Genomic DNA, 23,836 nt, shown 5'->3' on the forward strand with positions numbered 1-23,836 from the left:
ACAGCTCTTATTCATGTGGGGTAAAGAGAACTAACCTGATCATTCTCAATTTTAGTGCTTAAAATAGAATGAAACAGAATGACCTGTAGACAGGTTGGAATCTGTTTTATTTATCGTCTCCCTCAAACTTACATTTTTCTTTATAAACTTCATTTGTTACATACGGCAGAAGGATAAACCATCCCCTTTCCTTATTTGTACACTTGAAACAATATATAGACTTCAAGTGCTGGTTTTGACTGTGGTCAATTAGAAGTTAGAGTGTAAATCCCCACGAGCGTAGTGGAGTTATCCTGATGATTTGTGGTGCTAATGCATTTTTTTCTTCTGAAGTAATTTTAAATAATGTTTTTAAAGTTTTGGTCTGGAAATTTCTTCTTTTTATCATTTTATTTCTTCCCAGTCTACATTTGAATTTGCCAGTTTCGCTGTGTGGATTGAGCAATGATAATTAAGAGACAGCAATAAGAAAGTTCACAAAGTTTGAGAGAACTTGATTAGGACACATTGTTATGTAAATAAAATGAAAGCTAAGATTTTTATTGTTTTTATGTGCTTCAATTATCATCAAGCCAGTCTTAAATTACCTTATCCGTCTGAAGGTTCCAAATAAATTTAGATTTTCTAGATATAGCAGACTGGAACATAGTAATTTACCGTCTTTTCTGCTTACTGGATTTAAATTGTGAATCTATTAGCCATCAAGTACCATATTAAACATAGTCAAGTCACGAATATAAATTTGATCTGTGCTATTCTGTATGGATTAGGGTAGGGGTTTGTACATGAAAGTTACTATAAGAAGATATATCCTCAGATATGCAGAGTCATGCTGGAGACATCCATGTGTTTCCTCATTTTCACACTTAGATTGCTAGGTTAGTTTGAAGCTAAATTCTAATTCCATTTAGTTTTATAAAATAATCAGCCTTCGCTTTTTCTTGACCAGTTTCCAATTATTTAGCCTTTTGCCTCTAAAATCCATGGAACAAAGTTGAGCATTATCTTCCCTCTAATTTCACAGAGTATTTGAGGAGCTTTGTAGGGAATGGAACAAGTTGACAGAGTACCAAGCATGAAAAAGGTAGGGTTTCAATCATATTTGCATCGTGATAAATTATTTGGGGAACATTGCAGTTATTATTCAAGAGTAAAGTGACACTGAAAAACAATATATATTTTTTCAAGGTAATCATTCAGATTTATTTTAAAAAGGAGAGGAGAGTTCTCTTGTTGATTTTATAAAAGCAATGGCAACAGTCAGCATTTTTTTGGCTAATTCATGCAATCCTTGAGTAAAATTTAAGCCCAGTTACTTTGGTAGGATTGAAAGGAATAAGACATATGTGAATAAAATGTTGTTAGATCTGTGTAATTCTGAATAGTAAAATAAAGACTAAGATGGTAATATTGGTCCCTCAAGTACTGGTATTTAAATGTTAAAAATCAATCAAGAGAAAAGATTAGTGGTGTTTCTTTGGTGCTAAAAATGTAAAGCTAACACCAAATTGTTCTATTTTCACAGATTTAAGATACAAAGAATGGTATTTAAAGACATTAAAATGGCTATTGAGTTCTCTTCCGTTTGTAAAGAATCTCCTATGAAGTACACTTAGAAGAAATCCCTGAGTACATTAACTACTCTATTAGTATCTTCCTTCATAAACAAAGACAAACAATTTTAAAGCTTTGTAAGACATAAAACGTAATGCTTGGCAAAAGCAGTATTTGTGTATATGATTCCCTCCACAGTGCTTATAAATTAGGCCACCAAATGACTAATAGCAGAAACAATAGATTTACAAAGTTAAAATATGATATTTGAACACATTAATTATCCATAGGTAAAGCAAGAAACCATTCTTTTATAGTCTCTCTGTTTTGTTTTAGCCACTCGATATTGTTTTTCACTGTTTCCAGCACTTGCTCCCTAGGTTTTTCTCCTGCTCCAGCTTCTGGATATTTTTTGAAAAAGTTCTCTATCTATAAAAGAAAGGGAAATAATTAAGAAAGTCATATTAGGCACAATTATTCTTCAAGAATTTCATTTACAAAACTGGATTTGTTTCCTTCTTACCTGGAAATTCAGTATCACTACTCAACATTAAGATACATCTCTTGATGCATCATTTAGATTGAGCCCATCTCTCAGATTAGCCATTAGCACCCAAGGCTTTTGGCAACATGTCAAGCCAAAAGAGGCTCTGACATATTGGGGAAAGAGAGCAGCAGAGTAACAGCTGATATGCCCATTCCTGCTTCTGCTGGTTTCTCTATTTTCTGTGCATTCCCCAGGGTGGTCCCTGGAAAATCTGTGGAATGATGGCTTTGTTTAGCCTTTCACTCTTGGGGTCTGAAGCATTTTAATGCACTTTCAGTTTTCTTATTAAGGACTCAAAACAAACAATCAAATAAAAAAAAAAAAACCCCAAAACTGTTAAACTTGGTTCTGTCCTCCCACTTGCCTCCAAATCTCTCCCCAAAATTCAACCATAGTATTATTTGCTATTTACAAAAATAAGAATTATTATGTTTCTTAACACAGAGAAGAATGTTAGCATTCCAATTTCTAATTACACAGATATTGAAAATTTATACAATGTGTCCAACGTTAATATAATTTTTTTTTTCCTCTAGGAATTGAGATATTTGAAACATAAAAGATTTGGGTTTAGTTTTGAAATTCCAAAACTATGAATTCTGAAAGGAATGACATCTTGTCCAATTTATTCCAGGGTGACATTTACCAGGAAAGGGGAGCTACACTGTTCCTGCATTGGTAGTGACCTGCATGATCTCATGCAGACCGACCTCTAAGCTCCGGAGGCCTTGCCTGTCTCAGGTTTTAAACCTTGTTTCTTGCTTGTTTGAATTTTTTTCAGTTTAGGAAAAAAAACACAGTTATACATTTAATTAGATACCATAATTTATTTCTCCTTGTCTTCTGTAATCGAAATAGAGAAAATACTGTTTCTCTTTTAGAAAAGCTAATTTTTTTCCCTTCTAAGACAATTTCAGAGGTTTTGTCTTCATACCTGCCAGAGCTGTAGTTCAGTGTTGAATGGCTCTGCTATCGTGACAATCCGGCCAAGGTTTCTGTCATTGAGTGTGTATCTGAAGAGAAATTTTAGGGAGAAAAAGGGAATATAAGTACACAGAACTTTAAATCCTTTCTCTAGATGCAGACATTTCCCTTTAATTTTGTGGAGGTTTTTTAAAAGTAATTTTCAAAGTAAGCAAAACATTTAATTCTATTCAGGAGAAATTCTTAGTAAACTCTGCACTTCATTTTTTAGGCAGATTCATACCACTTTCCCAGATGTGGTAGACTGCTTGTTGTATTCCCCAAATCAGTTCTCCTTTTATCTGCACACATGAAAATCCAGCTAGAGACTACACTCTCAGCCTCCTTCATAGCTACGGAAGTCTAGACAGGTGACCCAATTCTTATCATGCAACATGAGCAGAAGTGTTCAATTTCTTCCACCTCCTTGCTTAAGGAAATTGCTTGCCTTAGGCTTCTTGTTTTCTTCTCCCTTTTCTCCAAGCTTCAACCACATAGATAGGCTAAGCCTCTGGGCTTCAAGCTACAAAACCATCTAACCACTTGGAATGCTCACTTCAGGAGACTAAACTGAGTGAGAAATAATTAATGTCTTTCCAGCTACTGCATTTCTATATTTCCGTTATAGCAGAAAAGCTCTATCACCTTTATGATAATATTCTATGCACCTTCCTGCAGATATGCAAATTTGAATATAGGCTATTTATTTTGCTTTCAAAAAACCATATTAGCTACTTGCATATTTGGGTTATGTTCTGTATCAGCTAGGCTAAGCAAAGACAGTTGAAGCTAAGTGCAAAGATAGAATATCATCTCTATTTTTGTCCCTTTTCCATTTTCTCTCTTAAAGAGCGAGAATCAGAAATTTCCTTGCAGACCGTAACACCAGTGATTGTGATATAGGTAAACATCGCATCACAGCTAATCACAGTGCAAGAAAAACAACTATAAAAATACATATAAAATGTGAACCGTTGGGATGTTGAGGAAGGATAAAAGAAAATATATCAATAGATAAAGAAGTTAATAAACAGTAAGAGAAATTTTACGTTTAAAAATTATTACATAGCAACAACAGAAACCATAAAGATAAAAACTGATAAACTTTGTTGCATATACATTTAAAAAAATTTTATATTAAAAATGTCCTAAAATTGAAAGTTAAAATTTATTACTTTGTTGTAAAAGGAACCAATATTTTCACTATATAAAGAACCCTTCAAATTAGCAAGAGGGAGAAATATACAAACATGAAATTAGCAAAACAATGAATCAGTGGTTTGCAGAAGAATTATAAAGAGGATATAGACCAGTGGGAAGAAGACAAAAAGTTCTGATGAGTAACCATGATCTTCAGTGTACTAGGTCCAATGCTTACTCTTACCACAGACACCACTGAATTTGAATCCACCATGTGTTTCATCCTTTATGTCTTAGAAGTCTAAGGCAAACAATTTCCCTTTACTTCATGTCATCAGCAATTATCCAAAATCTAAGACTCTGAGGCATCTATTCTCAACATTGTCCCTATAATGTGTATACCTCCTTGCCTCTTTGATTTAGCCTCCTAGATCTTCCCAATCTCTTGAACCTTTCAACCTAGTTCTCTGAAACTATCCCTTTACAGGAAATAACACTTCTCATTTGGGGAATGTTTATTTTCCCACATCCTTCGTAGCACCAAGTCAGAATTGGAATAGGTACGCCAGGCTCCCCATTGCTGCTTCCAGACTATTATTCCTCCACTCTCTTTAAAAACCTATATTCTTTCAGGTTATTCCCCCTCACTTTATTTATGATACACTTTGGCACCTGACTCCTAGTTTTCCTTTCTACTCCAAGCCATTCCATCATGCTGGGTCATTTCAAGGTCCACATGGATGATCAATATGACATCTCAGCTCCTTAGTTGCTTGATCTCATTTCCACTGATATTTTCCTCACTCGAACTCAGCCACCAATTGCGATGGTCATATCTTGTGACCATCTATAAACACTCTTCATCTAAAATTATTTGTTTATGCACCCCCCATGACATAATTTACAGTTCAGTTTCTACTATGACCGTACTTTGACTTTATTTGGATTTCTGGCCCATTGACCATCCCTACCCCTATTTTCGCCTGGACCATCAACTCTTCCTCTTCTTTCACTTATTTCCTTCTATAGTTTAGATTCCACAGTCTACCGTTTTCAATAACATTTTTGCCTAAGCCCTAAATCCCTTATATTTTAATAGTTTGTGTTTATCAGAACTCCAACTTTGGATGAAATCAACAGCCATTTTCTCTGTGTTTGAACCAGGTGGCCAAGTTCTGTCAAGGGAGGTCACCCACCTTTCCCCATAATGTATCACTATAAATTCACAGATATCAATCTTAAATAAGCTTTCCACCTTAACAATCTTCCTATATTACCTTGGCAAACTCATTTTCTTCCTCTTTGAATTGCCTTTTTCAAATGTTTTCACTCTCCTCTAACCTCCAAACACTTCCCCTGTTTCCTTCCTCCCCATAAAAAAATGACCTTGCATTCTACTTGACAGAGAAAATGCAGAGTAACTCCTATATAAATATAGGTATTTTCCTCCTATCAATCACCTGTGTTGTGGTTCCTATTTTCCCCCACTTTCTTAAAAACTTTATTTAAAAATAATTTTTTCTGTCTTACACATTACATTTCTCATTCTTCACTGGATCTTTCTTATCAGCTTTTAATATATTAAACATATGAAAATTATCTTCCATATTATAAAAAAACACATTCCTTTGATCTAGCTCTTATCTTAATTTCTTTTCTCTCACCTCCCCATTCATAGTCAAATGTTTCAAGATATTTCTCTGCCGTTCTTGCCTATATTTCCACCACTGACTCATTTATTGACTTATTTTAATTTGGGTTCTGCCCCCATCACTCCACTGAAAACCTCTTCTGGAGTTACAATAACTTATATGCCAATAAATATAATGAGCATTTTTTAGTCTCCACTTTACTCAAACCTTAATTAGCATTTGACAAGGGGCTGTAATCGCCTGGAAACAATCTTCACTTCGAAATCTCAAAAGAAATTCAATGGCATCATATATAGCAAGCTGAAATCATCATTCTCCTTCTTCAAACCTTATCTTTTCTAGAAATCTTGGCATTATTCTTGATACCTCACTTTCACCTCCCATTTCTAATCTACCACCCAATTCTAACTGTTGTTCTTATGTTTTACCTTCATCATTATATCCATAGGCAAACCTACTACTATTTTTTGCCAGGACTACTGCAATATCTCTCTAACTGCTTTTCCCACATTCACTGTGGCCCCCATGTAGGTCTGTGCTTTACCTCAGCACCAGAGCTTTCTTTTTAAAGTAAAATCGATCATTTCATTTTCTTACTTAAAACTCTTTAGTGACTTATTTATTGCTCTTAGAACAAAAGCCCAGATGTTGACATGACTGTGCAAAGCTTGGCCCTTATCTTTCCTCTTATCTTATAGTAAACACTTAGCCAGAACGCTTCACCACCTGTTCACCTAATTAACTCCTGCCCTTTCTTCAGAATTCAGCTCAAGCATCACTTCCTTAGGGAAGCCCTTAACCTCCAACTTCTTTTAACTTGGCCAATTTCCCATTTACACTATTTCAGTGTGCCCTGAACCTCTTCTATTTGTAATTATTACAGTTTTAAGCATACACAAATTTGTAGGATTCTTTACTCAATGTTGATCTCCATCACTAGACTCTAAGCTCCGGGAAGACAGGGGACTAGATTTGTTTCTCTTTATCATTGCATCTTCAATGGCAAGCAAAATCCCTAGCATATAGTAGATGCTCCATAAGATTTACTAGATAAAATAATTATAACTTAATATACAAGATTTCACATATTCATTTAGCAAGAATACTTTAAAATGATAGTGCTCAGTATTGGCAAGGATTAGAAAAATAGGTAAAGTTATTAGTACATTTTTTTCTGGGTGACAATTATGTAACTTTCATCAGAAACCCTAAAAATGAATACATCATTTAGCACAACAGTATTACTTCCAGTACTATTTATATCCTGAGCAATTTGTCAAGGACATTCAAAAAGAACAAAGAGATTCAATTTCAAAGATGACCATAAATACGCTATTTATATGGTGAAAAGTTTGGAACAATTCTATTATCTAACAGATGGAGGATGACAAAATAAACTAAGATGTATCTACCCATTGAAATACAATTGAGCATCAAAAATCATGTTGAAGAAGCACACTTAAAGACATTAACGAGGGGGCAAGATAGTGGAGTAGATAAATCACATTCTTGCCTCCTCCCACAACCACATTAAAATTAAAACTAAGTTGTAGAACAATCAACCTGGAGATTCAGCTGAAGACTAGCTGAACAGATGTTCTGTAACAAAGGATATAAAGTAGAAGCCACATTGAGACTGGTAGGAGGGGTGGTGATGCAAAACAGCCAGCCCCACACTTGCATGTGGCAGTTGAGAATTGGGAGAGATATATCTCGGTCGGAGAGGTTCCCTCCCCCCCATGGGAGATGGACCCAGCCCCACACCAGGCTCCACTACCCAGAATACCAATGCCAGGAAGTAGAGCCCCCACAACATCTGAGAAAAACAGTGGGGGTTCCACCAGTTTGGGTGAGATAGAAAGCTGCTGAAAACCCAGATGTCCTCTTAAAGGGCCCATGCACAGACTCACTTGCTCACAGGCACTCACCCTGGGCTCCAGAAGAGGGACAGTGACCCAGGAGGTACAGAAACATACAGGGAAAGACTGAATTATGTGGCTTCAGGGTGAGGACAGGAGGGACAGTTGCTGTTTTCCTTGTGTAGAACTCTCCTCTCTTGTAGGCAGCAGGTGGGCACCATATTTCTTGTGTTGAGCCCTCCCTCCCATGAGGCCAAATCTTAATCTACACTGGCCTGGTGATTCTCTGGGACCTTGTCCCACCCAGCTCACACACCGCCTGAGGCACTTTCCCTGACCAGCAGCCAGACACACCATACACATTCCATGAAGCTCTTTCAACAGCAAACATCTGGCCTCAACTTGCATGCAACTGGAGGAACTTTTGCAGCCAGCAGCTAGCCACAGCCCATGCTACAATCTTTCTTGGACAACTCTTGGGGTTGACAGGCCCCAGGCAGGCAACAGCTGGCCTCAGTGTGCTCTGAGTCTTTTGCTAAGTAGCTCCAGGCTCAGCACTGTTGCCAAACCAGAATCTATATTAATCTGGTGTACACCAGTTGTCCCACCCTGGGGACCCCTGAAACCTTGCCTCACTGAACTCATATTCTCCATGAGGCTCTATCAGTGGCTAAGCCTTATGGGCAGCTGTCAGGTGACAGCAGGCCTTGGGGTGTCCTGGGCTTTATGTTGAAGTACTGCAGACACAATGGTAGTGGCAGCCATCCTCAGTTTGCAGAGTGGCTTTTCCCATGCACCTCCAGGTTCAGCACAGTCAGCAACCAACCACAAATTGCTGTAGCTCCTACCAGGTAGTCCTGGGCCAGTCACAAACAGCAGCTTACCTAGGCCTAAACTGGAACCTCTCCCAAGAGACCCAGAACCAACATACCCAGAGATAGGCTTCAGAACACAGCAGAGTATTACCCAATGAGCCCCACAAGTGGTGACCTCAATGGGTGATATCAGCAGATAACTGAATCAGCAATTTGGAAGACAACATAGGAAAAAACACCCAAACAGAACAGCAGATATACAAAAAGAATTTTAAAAAATGATAATTTAAGGGACCTCTGGGAAAACACCAAGTGTAACAACATTTGCATCATAGGGGTACAAGAAGGAGAAGAGAGAAAGCAAAGTTTTGAGAACCTATTTGAAGAAATAATGAGTCAAAACTTTCCTAACCTGGAGAAGGAAATGAACACAAGCCTAGGAAGTACAGAGTATCAAACAAGATGAACCCCAACAGGCCCACACTAAGACACATTACAATTAAAATGGCAAAGGTTAAAGACAAACAGAAAATCCTAAAAGCAGCAAGAGAAAGGCAACTAGTTACTTACAAGGGAGCTCCCATAAGATTGTCAGCTGATTTCTCAACAAAAACTTTGCAGGTAAGAAGGGATGGGCACAAAATGACTTACAACCAAGGGTACTCTACCAAGCAAGGCTATCATTTAAAAATGAAGGAGAGATAAAGAGCTTCCCAGACAAGAAAAAGTTAAAGGAACTCACCACCACCAAACTAGTATTACAAGTAATATTAAAGGAATATCTTTTAGAAGAAGAGTGGAGGGAGATCATAAATATAAATAATAAAATGTCAATAACTATGTATTTATCAACAATTACTTAAATGTAAATGGATTAAGTGCTCCAATCAAAAGACACAGGGTAGCTGAATGGATAAGAAAACAAGACCCATGCATATGCTGTCTACAAGAGATGCATCTCAGATCAAAAGACACTCATAGACTGAAAGTACAGGGATGGAAAAAGATATTTCATGTAAATGAAAACAAGAAAGGAACTAGGGTAGCAATATTTAGATTGGACAAAATAGACTTTAAAATGAAGACTGTAATAAGAGACAAAGAAGGACATTACATAATGATAAATGATCAATCCAACATGAGGACATAACCCTAGTAAACATCTATGCACCCAACATAGGAGCACCTAAATATATAAAGCAAATGTTGACAGACTTAAAGGCAGAGATTGACAGTAACAAAATCAAAGTAGGGGACTGCAACACCCCCATTGATACCAATGGACAGAAAATCAACAAGGAAACAGCAGTGTTAAATGACACACTAGACCACCTGGATTTAGTTGATATTTTTAGAGCATTTCATCCCAAAGCAGCAGAATATACCTTCTTTTCAAGTGTACATGGAACATTTTCCAAGATAGACCACATGTTGGGGCACAAAACAAGTCTCAATAATGTTAATAAGATTGAAATCATATCAAGTGTCTTCTCTGACCACAATAGTATGAAACTAGAAATCAATTACAAGAAAGAAACTTAAAAACACACAAATACATGAAAGCTAAAAAACATGCTGCTGAACACATGCTGCTAAATAATAAGTGGCTTAACAATGAAATCAAGGAAGAAATCAAAAGACACCTTGAGACGAAGGAAGACAAAAAACACAATGACCCATAATTTATGGGACACAGTGAAAGCATACTATGAGGCAAATTCATAGCAATACAAATCTACTTCAAGAAACAAGAAAAGTCTCAAATAAACAATTTAACCTTACACTTACAAGAACTAGAAAAAGAAGAGCAAACAAAGCCCAAAGTGAGTAAGAGGAAGGAAACAACAAAGATCAGAGTGGATATGAATGAAATAGTCTAAAAAAAAAATACAAAAGATCAATGAAACCAAGAGCTGGTTCTTTGAAAAGATAAACAAAATTGATAAACCCTTCATCAACTCATCAAGGAAGAAAGCGAGAGGACCCAAATAAATAAAATCAGGATAAAATAGGAGAAGTGACAACTGACACCACAGAAATATAAGGGATTATAAGCAAATACTATGAGAAACAAATTGGACAATAATTTGCCAACAAATTGGACAATCTGGAAGAAATGGATAAATTCCTAGAAACATAACAATCTTCCAAGACTGAATCAAGTAGAAAAAGAAAATCTAAACCAACTGACTATTATAAACGAAATCAAACCCGTAATCAAAAAACTCCCAACAACCAAAAGTCCTGGAATGAATGACTTCACAGGTGAATTTTACCAACCATTCAAAGAAGAATTAACACCTATCCTTCTCAATCTATTCCAAAAATTTCAAGTGGGATCTCCCAAGCTCATTTTATGAGGCCACAATAATCCCTATTCCAAAACCAGGTGATATTACAAAAAAGAAAATTTTAGGCCAATATCCCTGATGAACATAGATGCCAGCATCCTGAACAAAGTATTTGCAAATCTAATTCAGCAATACATTAGAAAGATCATATACCATGAACAAATGGAATTTATAACTGGAATGCAAGTTTGGTTCATTATCTGCAAATTGATGAACATGATACACCACGTTAATAAAATGAAAGATAGAAATGACATTATCGTATCAATAAATGCAGAAAAAGGGTTTGACAAAATCCAGCATCCACTTATGATAAAAACTCTCAGCAAACTGGGAATAGAGGGGGCATACCTCAACATAATAATGGCCATATACAACAAACACAGAGCTAATATCATACTCAATGGGGAAATGCTAAAAGCATTCTCTTTTTTTTTTTTTTAAACATTTTTTTTTCAGTTTTTCCCTTTTTTGTTGTTTTTTATTTTGTTTTTGTTTTTATTGGGGAACAGTGTGTACTTCCAGGACTTTTTTTCCAAGTCAAGTTGTTGTCCTTTCTATCTTACTTGTGGATGGTTTTGTTCAGCTTTGAGTTGTTGTCCTTCCAGTCTTAGTTGTGGAGGGCGCAGCTCAGCTCCAGGTCCAGTTGCCGTTGCTAGTTGCAGGGGGCAGAGCCCACCATCCCTTGCTGGAGTTGAACCGGCAACCTTGTGGTTGAGAGGACACGCTCCAACCAACTGAGCCATCTGGGAGCTCAGTGGCAGCTCAGCTCAAGGTGCCGTGTTCAATTTTATTTGCAGGGGGCGCTGCCCACCATCCCTTGCGGGAGTCGCGGAGTTGAACTGGCAACCTTGTGGTTGAGAGCCCACGCTTCAACCAACAACTGAGCCATCCGGGAGGCAACTCAGCTCAAGGTGCTGTGTTCAATCTTAGTTGCAGGGGGCAGAGCCCACCATCCCTTGCGGGACTCAAGGAATTGAACTGGCAGCCTTGTGGTTGAGAGCCCACTGGCCCATGTGGGAATAGAACCAGCAGCCTTCGGAGTTAGGAGCACGGAGCTCTAACCGCCTGAGCCACTGGGCCGGCCCCTAAAAGCATTCTCTTTAAGATCAGGAATAAGACAAGGTCCACTTTCACCACTTTACTCAATATAGTATTAGAAGTCCTAGCCACAGCAATCAGACAAGAAGAAGAAATAAAAGGCATCCAAATTGGAAAGAAAGAAGTGAAACTGTTGTTATTTGGAGATGACAATATTATATAGAGAGAATCCTAAAAATTCCATCAAAAAACTATTAGAACTGATAAATGAATTCAGTAAAGTAACAGGATACAAAATTAACATTCAGAAATTGGTTGTCTTTTTATACGCCAACAACAACTATTAGAGTAATTAAGAAAACAATGCCATTTACAATTCATAAAAAAAAAAAAGAAAAGAAAAAAACAAACCTAGGAATAAATTTAACCAAGGAGGTAAAAGACCTGTACTCAGAACACTATGACACCAAAGAAAGAAATTGGAGATGATACAAATAAGTGGAAGTGTATACCATGTTCATGGATAAAAAGAATTAACATCGTTAAAATGTCCATGCTACCCAAAACAATCTATAGATTCAATGTAATCCCTATCAAATTACCAATAGTATTTTTCCCAGAACTAGAACAAATAATTTTAAAATTTATGTGGAACCTCAAATGATTCCGAATAGCTGCAGCAATCCTGAGAGAGAAGAACAAAATTGGCGGTATCATGCTACCTGACATCAAACTATACTACAAAGCTATAATAATAAAAACAGCATAGTACTAGCATAAAAACAGACACATGGCTCAATGGAACAGAATACAGAGCCCAGAATTCAACCCATACCAACATGGTCATTTAATCTATGACAAAGGAGGCAAAGCTATATATACAATGTGGTATAGACAGTCTCTTCAATAAATGGTGCTGGGAAAACTGGACAGATACATGCAAAAACAATGAAACTAGACCACCTTCTTATGCCATATACAAGAATAAACTCAAAATGGAGTAAGACTTAAATGTAAGATGTGAAACCATAAAACTCCTAGAAGAAAACACAGGAAGTAAACTCACAAACATTACCCTTAGTAATATTTTTACTAACAGATTTCCTTGGGCAAGGGAAACAAAAGAAAAAATGAACAAATGGGACTACATCAAACTAAAAAGTTTTTGCACAGCAAAGAAAACAATCAACAAAATGAAAAGACATCCTACTGAATGGGAGATGATATTTGCCAATGATACATCTCATAAGGTGTTAATATCTAAAATTTATAAAGAACTCATATAACCCAATACCAAAATAACAAGGAATCCAATTTAAAAAAATGGGCTGAGGACATGAATAGACATTTCTCCAGAGGACATACAGATTACCAATAGACCAATATGAAAAGATGCACATTGCCAGTAATCATCAGAGAAATGCAAATAAAAACCACAATGGGACATCACCCCCACCTGTCACAATGGCTATCATCAATAGATCAACAAATGTTGTTGAGGAGGCAGAGAAAAGGAAACCTTCCTGCCCTCTTGGTGGGATTGCAAATAGGTACAGCCACTATGGAAAACAGTATGGAGGTTTCTCAAAAAATTAAAAATGGAACTACCTTATTACTTAGCAATTTCACTTCTGAGTATTTATCTGAAGAAATCCAAAACTAATTTGAAAAGCTATATGTGCCCCTATGTTCACTACAGCACTACTTACAACAGCCAAGAGATGGAAGCAACCTGCCTATCAGTAGTTGACTGGATAAAGAGGAGGTGGTACATACATACAATGGAATATTACTCAGCCATAAAAATCAATGAAATCTTACCATTTGTGACAACATGAATGAATCTAGAGGGTATTTATGCTAAGTAAAATAAGTCAGGCAGATAATATGATCTCACTTATATGCGGAATCTAAAAAAACAAATGAACAAACAAAACAGAAACAGACTCATAGATACAGTGAGCAAACTGATGGTTGCCAGAGAAGGGGGTTGGGGGACTGGATGAAAAAGATGAAGGAATTAAGAAACCCAAATTGGGAGTCACAAAACAGTCACGGGAATGTAAATTACAGCATAGAGAATATAGTCAGTAATAGTGCAACAACTATATATAGTGCCAGGTGGGTTCTAGACTAATGAGGGAATCACTGTATAAGTTATATAAATATCTAACCACTATGCTATACACCTGAAACTAATATAAAATAACATTGAATGTCAACTGTAACTGAAATAAATGAACTATTTTTAAAAAAGACATCCACAATATAGGATGATATGAAAAAAGGTTATAAAACCATATGTATAATGATGCCATTTCTGTAAATAAATAAACAGCCATAACTAATTATTTAAGGAAAAACAGTTGTTTGACAACAGGGGTTATTTCTAGGTGGTGAGATTATGGGTGGTTTTTGTATCCTTTTTGCTTATCTGCATCGTGTACAAAACAATACATATGTACTCATATTATAGTAAGAAAATGGGGATGTAGAAAAGGAAAACACATTAAGTTGCTATAATGATATTCTATAGATTCAGGGAAAGTCTGAATCTTTCTTACCTGTAACAGGAAAGAAAACAATTTTTCTCAGTGACCTTCTATAATTTCTATAATATTTCTCTCTTTTGTTCTTAGGTACTAAAAATTAAAAGATATATTTGGGAGCTAGCAATGGATAGATTGAATAAAGACTGCAACTACCTATGTAAACACTAGAAGTGTAAGAACAAAGTATGTTCATTTCCAAGAAACCAGTCTCACATAAAGTGTAGCATTTAAGGAGAAATGTGCTATGTATTTATCATATTGATTACTTTTAAAACTAAAATAAGGATTTAAATATATCTTAAACATTTTGAAAAATAATTATATGAAAATAATGTTTGTGGAATTAATATATACACAAGTATTATGATGTTTCCCAAAATGAATGACTTTGATACACACAAACTTTTAGTTGTTTATTAAATTATTTTATGAGATAATGTTTAAATGGTTTCAGTTATGTCCCATCAACTTAATTTTTTCAGTCATAGTCATACATTAAAACCAAATTTTGTCATACCACACTATTGATTTATTGGGTTCATCCAACTTCACAGTTTCATCTAAGAGTTAGTGGAATAAATAAAAGCGAAGAATAATTTCTGAAGTATCTTTGTAACTCTGTGGTTAAGTCTCAAACTGGAAAGTGCATTAGTGGTGTTGTCATAAAATCACATGACAAAAGCTTTATAAAAAAGCAGTTTATTTATTTTAGGATGACAATAAATTTTTCAGAAATGGAGGCAGTAAAACCACTCATTTTGAAGTCTGTCTGGAAAACTTTCAAGAGTTTGGAAATATTTGGATAAAGCTTAGCTCATTTGTGTTCAATTTGTCTCATCCAATTTTAATGGGAAAATTCTATTTATTCAAACTAACCATAATTAATATTGGGCATTTGTGTGCGTGTGTGTGTGTGTCTGACATGTGGTTATTACACAACTTTATGTTTGAGGCTATTTGAAATAATACCTCATGAGAATTAGATCACTAGACTATGTAGAAATATTAAAAGCCTTGGGTGAGGGTTTTGGAACTAGCATTGGAAATAGTTTATCAATTTATTCATTTTTTTTAAATTCAGTATTTTGTCTAATAGATTTATTTTAAGACCAGAGGTTTATGACTTTTATGACAAAATAACACTTGTTTTTCTCTACTTCTTAATTTTTAAAGAGGAATAACAATGAACTAATTTTTAAAAAAGAAAAATGCATTATTTGAAATAAATTACACCAGAGCTATTCAAATAAATAGGCCTTGAGAAATACTCTATTTAAAAGACAATAAATGAATGGCCATTTTATTGTGCAAAATGAACACTATTTACTTATCTTTTCTCAATAATACAAAAGTAAGCATTGTTCTTCATCTACACAGCTTTCTTGCAGCATATACCAAAAAAAGTTTTATAGTCTGTTCAATTAAAACAAATACACAATATTTGTCATTAGGCATATATCTTTCAAAATGGAAGGCTTCATCTTACATAAAATGTACTGTTACCCCCAGATAACAACATGTTCTGTATAGGTAGGTTTATTAATTCTAAACCAAGCATTTTATTGAAACAATTATAAACAGATGGACAAAGCATCATGTGCGCATGGGAACTCACATGTGCACCAATCAATTTTCATAGAGATGGATGAAGAGTTACACCCAATCATTTACAAGAATAAAAAAAGCAAAAATTTATCACAAATAGGCAAAAGCAATGTAGGCTATCTTGGTTGAGAGCTAGAGATATAATCTGGATCTGAGAATGATGAGAAATGTGAATCAACATAAAATGGCACTCTGGTGAGTTGTGGAGTAAAAAAGAGAACAGAAATAAGAGTTACAGTCATTAGTATTTCTGACAAGTCAGTCAACGAGGCAGTGCTGATGGGAAGACAGAAGAGATTAGGAGGGGATACCAGAGGTTATCTCCTGCTATGGAGATTACATATGGTAAAGGTCTTTTAGTCAATGTTTTCATATTTGTTTGGCATATATATTCTATATTATATTTTATACTCTGTCAAAGAAATATCTTTTTAATGGAAATATCATTAAACTTAGAGGATTAGGACCAACAATAGCAATATTTCTTCTGTATGGGGCTGTAGAAATAAGACATTGGGAAAGCATGTCTTTAGTTAATTTGCTATGTGTCATTTTAAATTGTTATTACCTGGGAAATACAGTTCCCTTTTAAGAATATTTCAACATGCCTGAAGTTTAATTATCTGGTCAAGAGAGATAAAAGTTATCATCCATATAAGCTCAGTAAGATATAGGGCTCTAATTTGAACTCAGGTCCAGGAATTCTCATTTAGTTTTCATTAGATATTAATTGAGAACTAAATATGTGCCTGGCATTATATTAGATGCTAGCACAACATGAAAAATTATATTAACTTATTTTAACGAAACTAAAAATAATGTGACTTAGGCATCTCTCCAGATCTCAGATCGGGGGGAAACAATTTCTTTTTTTCTTCCAAAAAAGAAATTATGTATTACAGAATTGTAAACTTGAAACCTATGTAACTTTACTAACAATTATCACCCAATAAACTTTATTTTTTAAAAAAAAGAAATTATGCTGAAAATTAATTAGTATATTGCTTCCCTGGAATGAAAATACCATGATTCTTTACCTCTGATAATACGCTATTTCAGATATTATATTGATATCAAAGAAAGTCCAGTAAAGAGAAAAAGAAAGAATTTTAGATAGTTCTCTTAGTATTCAACAAAGAGAACAACAAACCATATTCTGATCATCTCACCTGTTGACTAGATATTCCCAGTTTAGCTGTATCCAGTTCCAGGCCATAGTCTTCCCATAGTTGTTATATGAGATATAGCGGATAACGGTAAATACATCCTGAGATTTAATAAGGTTTGAGTCCTTGAGTAAATCCAAATACCTAAGAAAAGCCAAAAGTCAAAAGGAAATTTTAATGTTCACCCTTAGCTAAATTCCAAAAGAACATAGCTTTCATTCCTGTAATTCAATTCTTGAGGCACCAACCAACAAAGATAATTAAATATGACAAATGATAAAACACAATTTAAAATTTTCTAAGCTATTTAACTGATTTTAAAAAACAACCTATGATTTGAGGACTAGTGATATATAAACTACAGGAACATTGAAAATTAAATTATTTTTAAAGTACTGAAAACAATAAAGATTAACATTTTAACTATTAACTAAAAGGTAACTATCTATTGAATAGAAGCACTTTACTCATTTACCTATTACCTCATTGAACTATAAAAAAGGAGCCAGTAAGTTAAGGGAAAGTATTTATACTCTTAGTTTTTATGAGATAACAGTTAAGTCTTATTTGTTCTTCCACAAATTGTAAGAAACAACCTCCTAATGTAACCTATATGTTTAGATTAGTTGGCTATAGTTATAGTAGAATATAAATAAGTCCAAATAAATAAATTGTGGCAAAATCAATAGATTTTTATTAAATTTGTGCCATGGCTGTATCTAGAGGGAATATCTCAACATGTTCTGGACCATTGGACTTCCAGAAACTGCACTGGAGTGGTGGACCCCGGAATTTTTGTGCAATTTATCTTTTACCCTCTAGTTCACAAAAGTCTTAGTAAGGCATCCAAGTACTTGCTAATTTTCTCATCAGATACAATCCACACACTGACATCCAAGTAATGTATCAATGTGAGGTTTTGACTGTCAAGATGATAAAGTTCTTGGTAGACTATCTCTGGGCAGTGAGCAGGAGGATAGACATATAACCCTGAGGCAAGATGGTGAAGGTGTATTGTTGGCCCTGTCAGGTTAAAACAAACTGTTTCTGGTAGTCCTTACAAATTGGTTATTGCATTGTAGTTTATAATTTACATTCTGCCTCTCCCACAAATCTATAAGTTTCTCAAGGATAGATATCATGTCTTATTCATTTTTAGTCCCACAATCTATATGCTTATACATAGAAAGGGCATTATAAATGTTGGTTAAATGAATTGAGTAAATAATTCAGAAACCACAACTAAGCAAAATAATGGATTAAGGCAGGAGTTAGTTGATTTGGGGCATAGGTGTATAGTGGGATAAGAATTCATAGATGAGCTTCAAGCAGTCTTTATACCTTCTGCGTGGAATCTAAGCATACTTTATTTGTGTATGTATGCACAATGTGGCAGACACTCCTTCTCTGCTAACAGAGACTAGTTTTATTCTGGGCTTGGATCAAGGTATCCTTGATCCTAGGGAAGGTAGACTCCTACCTTAGCTGCAGAGTATCATGATTGACCAAAATCAGTCAAAGGAATTTAAATTCATTCTATTCTACAAATGATCAACTGGTAGACCCAGAATGATCACGTGTGACCGAGTTCTGGATTATGAGAGGAAGTGGAGATAACTGACCTCTTAATATGAAAGACAGAGCCTTGTGAGGAGGGACTCTTTTGCTCCTGTCCTTCTTCCATTGAAAATATATGTGTGAAGACAAAATGTTTGGAGCTCTGGAAGTCATGAGTTATCCAACATGTTGAAGATGACAGAGCAGAAAGTGAAAGAGCCTAAGTCCTGGATGAAAATGTTGAACAACTGCACACAACTGAAAACTGTCTACCTTCAGAATTTTTTTCATATGAGATTGTATTTCTTTATTGTTTAAGCCACTATTGCAGCTATATTTTATTTCTTGCAGGGAAAATAATTGTAATAGGTTTTTTGGGAAACATGTAATTTAATTAGCATCTTTAACAGACTGTGACACATAAACCATGAAATACCATTCATAGAAGTGAAAAAAAGCTCCAATTTACCTTGACAAAAGGGTAATATTCTTCACTGATGCTAATCCATACAGCAGTTTTTCTTTTTCTTGAGCTAATGGTGTGTTCTGGTATTGATTAAGAGTGTAGTTCCAAGAAGTTTCATTGCCAGAGTTCTGCATTCCATATCGATATACCAGAAGTCTGAGATTTACAGGAATCCTAGAAGAATAAACAGTATTTCAGAGATTTTAATTTCTCATTTCACAGTTTAAGGTCTTCTAGTGTTGAAAACATGGTGAGCAGTCACCTCGTCCCACTTAGCCACTGCTCAAATAACTTGGAGGCATTGTCCAAGGCGTCTTTGTCTCCCATCTTGCACGCGAGTCCCAACACAGAGGCACGGAGTAACCTTAGGAAATAAACACATACAAAGCTGGACCTTGAGCTCTTTTCAACATATTTTAAAACACACTAACAGATATAAAATGAATATTAGTTTAAAAAATGTAAGAAATAACTTTATGTTGTGGTCTCCAGTATCATCCCATGCCAAACGATCTGCAATGGACTTCACTTGCTTTCTGAAGTAGTCCTGAAATAAAAGTACCATGTACAATGAGTAATAATTCATTATTTATCAATATGTTCTCATTTATTATAATCTACGGCCCCCCCTTCCCGTTGTAATATTTTTTTCCTACTAGTTCAGAGAAATTTGGGCCTGTCTTCAGGAAAGGGATGTATTCAGTTCTAATCACACTGTAATTTTGCTTCAATCCTGAAGATCAGACTATTCGATCATTCTCTACTGTTTGTAAAACTTTGGTTAGCCCCTTTTAACTTCCACATCTTATTTAACGTTTGTAAGAAATAGAATAACGATTGACATGCTTACTACACCAAGAATATTACACTTATTTATGAAATAATAATAATGATAACTAATATTTGTATATTGCCTTTGGATTTACAAAGGATGTTTATATTACATGATCTTCACTATCTCATTACCATAGGCAGCCAAGCACTGACATTCCTATTGCACAAAGGAAATTAAGACAAATATTAAATCATTTGTCTGAGTCCTTTCATTTACTAAGTAGAAGAGCTAGAGATTTGAATCTAAAATTTGTTTAAAATTACAAGTGTCTTGCAAAAGTGCTACAGAAATCACAAAGCAAAGTATTTAGAATGATAATCTTATAATAAAATCTCAATGTGGAAATAATATCAGTAAAAATAAGGAAATATAATGTTATATTTCGGTAAGAATAAATTCATTTTGACTTAGATAAAGCCATTAAAAATAGGATCTATTTAGTATGGTTTAAAATGTCTATTTTAAATAAAAGATTAATTACTGTATTCCTTATAACACTAAAATATACCTTTGAGTGGTATACTGAACCAGAAATACTGATACATTTCAAGTTGAAAAAATAAATAGCATCTCTTTGCTTTGACTAGTCAAGTTATTGTATTTTCCTTTGATTTCACTTGTCAGGCAGATAGGCTTTTGTGTCTTCCAGGAGCTCCTTCTCTCAGAAATCTTCCTGTTCTGCTAACGGCTAAACATTTACTTTCATAAAATATACCATTAACATCACCTCAATCAAAGGGTATAGCTCTTTATCATCTTCAAACATGTTAATGATATAGGTTATAGCTGGAATGACTCTCTGCCATGGTAAAAGATCCTCTTCCATTCTGAGGTACTTGGTCAAGTTCAGAGCCACCTGATAATCTAGAAGATGAGCTCTAAGAAAGAAAGGAAAAAAAACACACCACAATTAATTAAAAAACAGATTACTTTCTATTTGACTGAAAGAACTAATATGAGATTACAGAATTCAATGTTAATGAAATTCCTTCTATTATACAATTAAGAAAAATGCATGTATTGCTGAAGCCCAATCAAAGAGTTTTGTTCATAATGATGTCTTATACTTTCAAGCATTCAACAATAAAGAGGAAGACAAAACAATAAGATGTACACCGTTATAAATATATCTTTTGAAATTATTTGCATTTGATATAGAGGAAACATGAATAACAGTACTCTAATCATGAATGCTTAAAACATTCCAATTGAACTTATATTTCCCATTAAAATATCTCCTTTTTAAAATATTTCCCAATAATATGACTAAATAAAAATGGATTTTGTTCCTCCAGACAATTTGAAGTTACCATTGGCATTTCAAAGTTTAAATAATCTAATCTCCGCCTCCTTAGAAGGGATTCTAGAATCTCTTCAAATCATGTTCTTAGAAATCAGTTATGCTTCAGATTTTAGCCTAGGTTTTGGAAAGAATTTTAGATGGGAATCCTGTTTTTCCAAATTACACTTAGGAAGTTTAAATTAATTAATACATTTTAAATTATGGAATTAGTAATACTGCTGCATTGAGGGCTCTTATGTTTGAGGTCATTTTATGAATGAAGTATAATGTAATTATATCTTGACTTTTTCCTCAAGAGTTTGATTAGAGGATGAATTGGAGAGGTAAATAAGAATAAAACTCTTTGGCATCATACGATTTTTACTAATGAGAGATGACACAGAGTTTTCTTTTCAGTTCAGAGGGCTAATTTCTCCTATTTTTCTCTGTTCCTGGTCTGATTTAGAAGGATTTATATTTTGGAGCATTCAGCCTCCCTTAATAAAAGTATAAACAATATTGAGAAATGGAATGTTTTATTGAGACTGTTTGTTAAGTTAAAAAAATGTAGAATTTGTGTTGCTATTTGAAACTTGATGATTTTCTAATTTTAATGATTCTCCATTTTCCTGGTGGATAGAGCAACAACTATGTCCAGTTAGTATTTTCTTAAGATACCGTGTTTCCCTGAAAATAAGACCTAGTCAGACAATCAGCTCTAATGCGTCTTTTGGAGCAAAAATTAATGTAAGGCCCAGTATTATATTTATATTATATTATATATTATATTATATTATATTATATTATATTATATTATATTATATTATATTATATTATATTATATTATATTACATTATATACCCGGTCTTATAAGACCAGGTCTTGTATCAAGTTTTGCTCCAAAAGATGCATTAGAGCTGATTGTCCGGCTAGGTCGTATTTCCAAGGAAAATCAGTACTTATGAGGAATAGTTGTTGCTGTGAGGATCAAATTAGCAAAGAGACTAAGTTTAGGGAGAATGACAGATGATTTGGTCAGAAATCAAGTGGGCTGGACATTTCTGTCAGGTTAAAAGGTTAGAAGAGTCTGGTTACAAGGACCAGAAGAACTGGCTAACTGGGTAGCATAAACAGAAGTAAGGAGGGCCTCTGATGATCCACAGGTTAGAGGCCTCGACTAAATATTACATATTCAAATGCTGAAAAATCAATATCTGTCCTAGTGTCTTATTTTTCCAGCACACGTGATAGCCATGCAATAGTTCCATTTTGGTACCACTTGTTTTTTTTTTAAATCTGAGTCATGTGTTCAGGACACTGGACTGGGAGTGAATTTTTTATGCTTGATATTATAGAGAATAATATTTTGAGAATTAAGCTGATGTACTTTTCATTTCCCCCAAATCACATTACTCTGCAGCTCTTATCCACGGGATCAATGGTATTTGATACTTCAGAGGAAAAGTAGTATCATTTAGAATTATGATTCTCAAATGTTAGCATATCACAGTAACACTGGAAAGTTGGTTAAATCACACTCTCTTGGGACCCATTCTCAGAATTTCTGATTCAGTGGGTCTGGAGGAGGGCCTAAGAATTTGTATTTCTCACAGGTTGTTAGACAATGCTGATATTACTGGAGCTATATGTGAAGAATTGTTTTTTTAGAACAAAGATATCTATAGTGCCCCTTCCAGATCTCTTTATAGCACTATGTTGGTTCACAGCTGCCACCTTCTTCAGAGAATAGCCCTTAGCCAAATACATTCATCTTGCTTAAGAAGTTATACACTGCTACTCCTGACCATTAATTGTCTGACTCAGGAATGCAACAAACCAGCGTGGGTTCCTCAAGTTGGACCTACTTTATGGTACAATTCATAGCTTCCTAGTTGAATCTGGCAGAGATACACTCCAGATGAGACCATATCATGACTCAGCTTTTTCCCCCTGCCCCATCCTGCCTCTTGCACTCCCTATCTCAAGAGATAACCACATGTTCTCTCTCAATAACCACATGTACAAGAACTCCCATTTCACACTCTGCTTCTAGGGAAGTCAACCTAAGACAGCATTCTTATTCAACTTTAAGTATCAAGTTCCATTTCTTTTTAAATGCATAGCAAATAGCAGTTCTGAAAGCCAAAGTTGATTGAGAATTTTCTTTATTCAAAACTCTTCCATTTATATAGTGAGAACCCAGGCTGAGGGACTTAAATCATGGAATTTTCCTATAATTCATATAGTATAGAGAGGATGGAGGCTATAACTTAAAGAAAGTTCCCACCAAACTCAATGGAGAAGAAGAGGAAAAAGAAGTCCTATGAGGGAATTCTTGCTCTCCTATCTTGGGCTGAGGCATGCAGGAAGTTTGGGAACTCTTGTACCAAAATGTTTGTTTTGTCTTCTCTGGGTGTGACCTGGAAAGACTTCCTTCTCAGAGAAGCCTGG

The 23,836-nt window shown here is 35.0% G+C and overlaps 1 protein-coding gene across 1 annotated transcript in view; it reads right to left on the reverse strand.

Annotated features, from left to right (window-relative positions):
* Nucleotides 1-1,176: 1,176 nt before the first annotated feature.
* ENPEP (glutamyl aminopeptidase) overlaps nucleotides 1,177-23,836 on the reverse strand; it is a 94,392-nt gene continuing 71,732 nt past the window's right edge. The window contains exons 14-20 of the mRNA XM_074322470.1: nucleotides 20,831-20,981; nucleotides 19,742-19,815; nucleotides 19,531-19,632; nucleotides 19,272-19,442; nucleotides 17,249-17,389; nucleotides 3,036-3,114; nucleotides 1,177-1,983 (exon numbers count right to left, since the gene is read on the reverse strand). Of these exons, the coding sequence (XP_074178571.1) occupies nucleotides 1,831-1,983; nucleotides 3,036-3,114; nucleotides 17,249-17,389; nucleotides 19,272-19,442; nucleotides 19,531-19,632; nucleotides 19,742-19,815; nucleotides 20,831-20,981 (871 nt within the window). The 3' untranslated portion in view covers nucleotides 1,177-1,830. The remainder of the gene's footprint in view (nucleotides 1,984-3,035; nucleotides 3,115-17,248; nucleotides 17,390-19,271; nucleotides 19,443-19,530; nucleotides 19,633-19,741; nucleotides 19,816-20,830; nucleotides 20,982-23,836) is intronic.

The sequence above is a fragment of the Rhinolophus sinicus genome, linkage group LG02, assembly GCF_036562045.2.
Source record: "Rhinolophus sinicus isolate RSC01 linkage group LG02, ASM3656204v1, whole genome shotgun sequence".
NCBI lineage: Eukaryota > Metazoa > Chordata > Mammalia > Chiroptera > Rhinolophidae > Rhinolophus > Rhinolophus sinicus.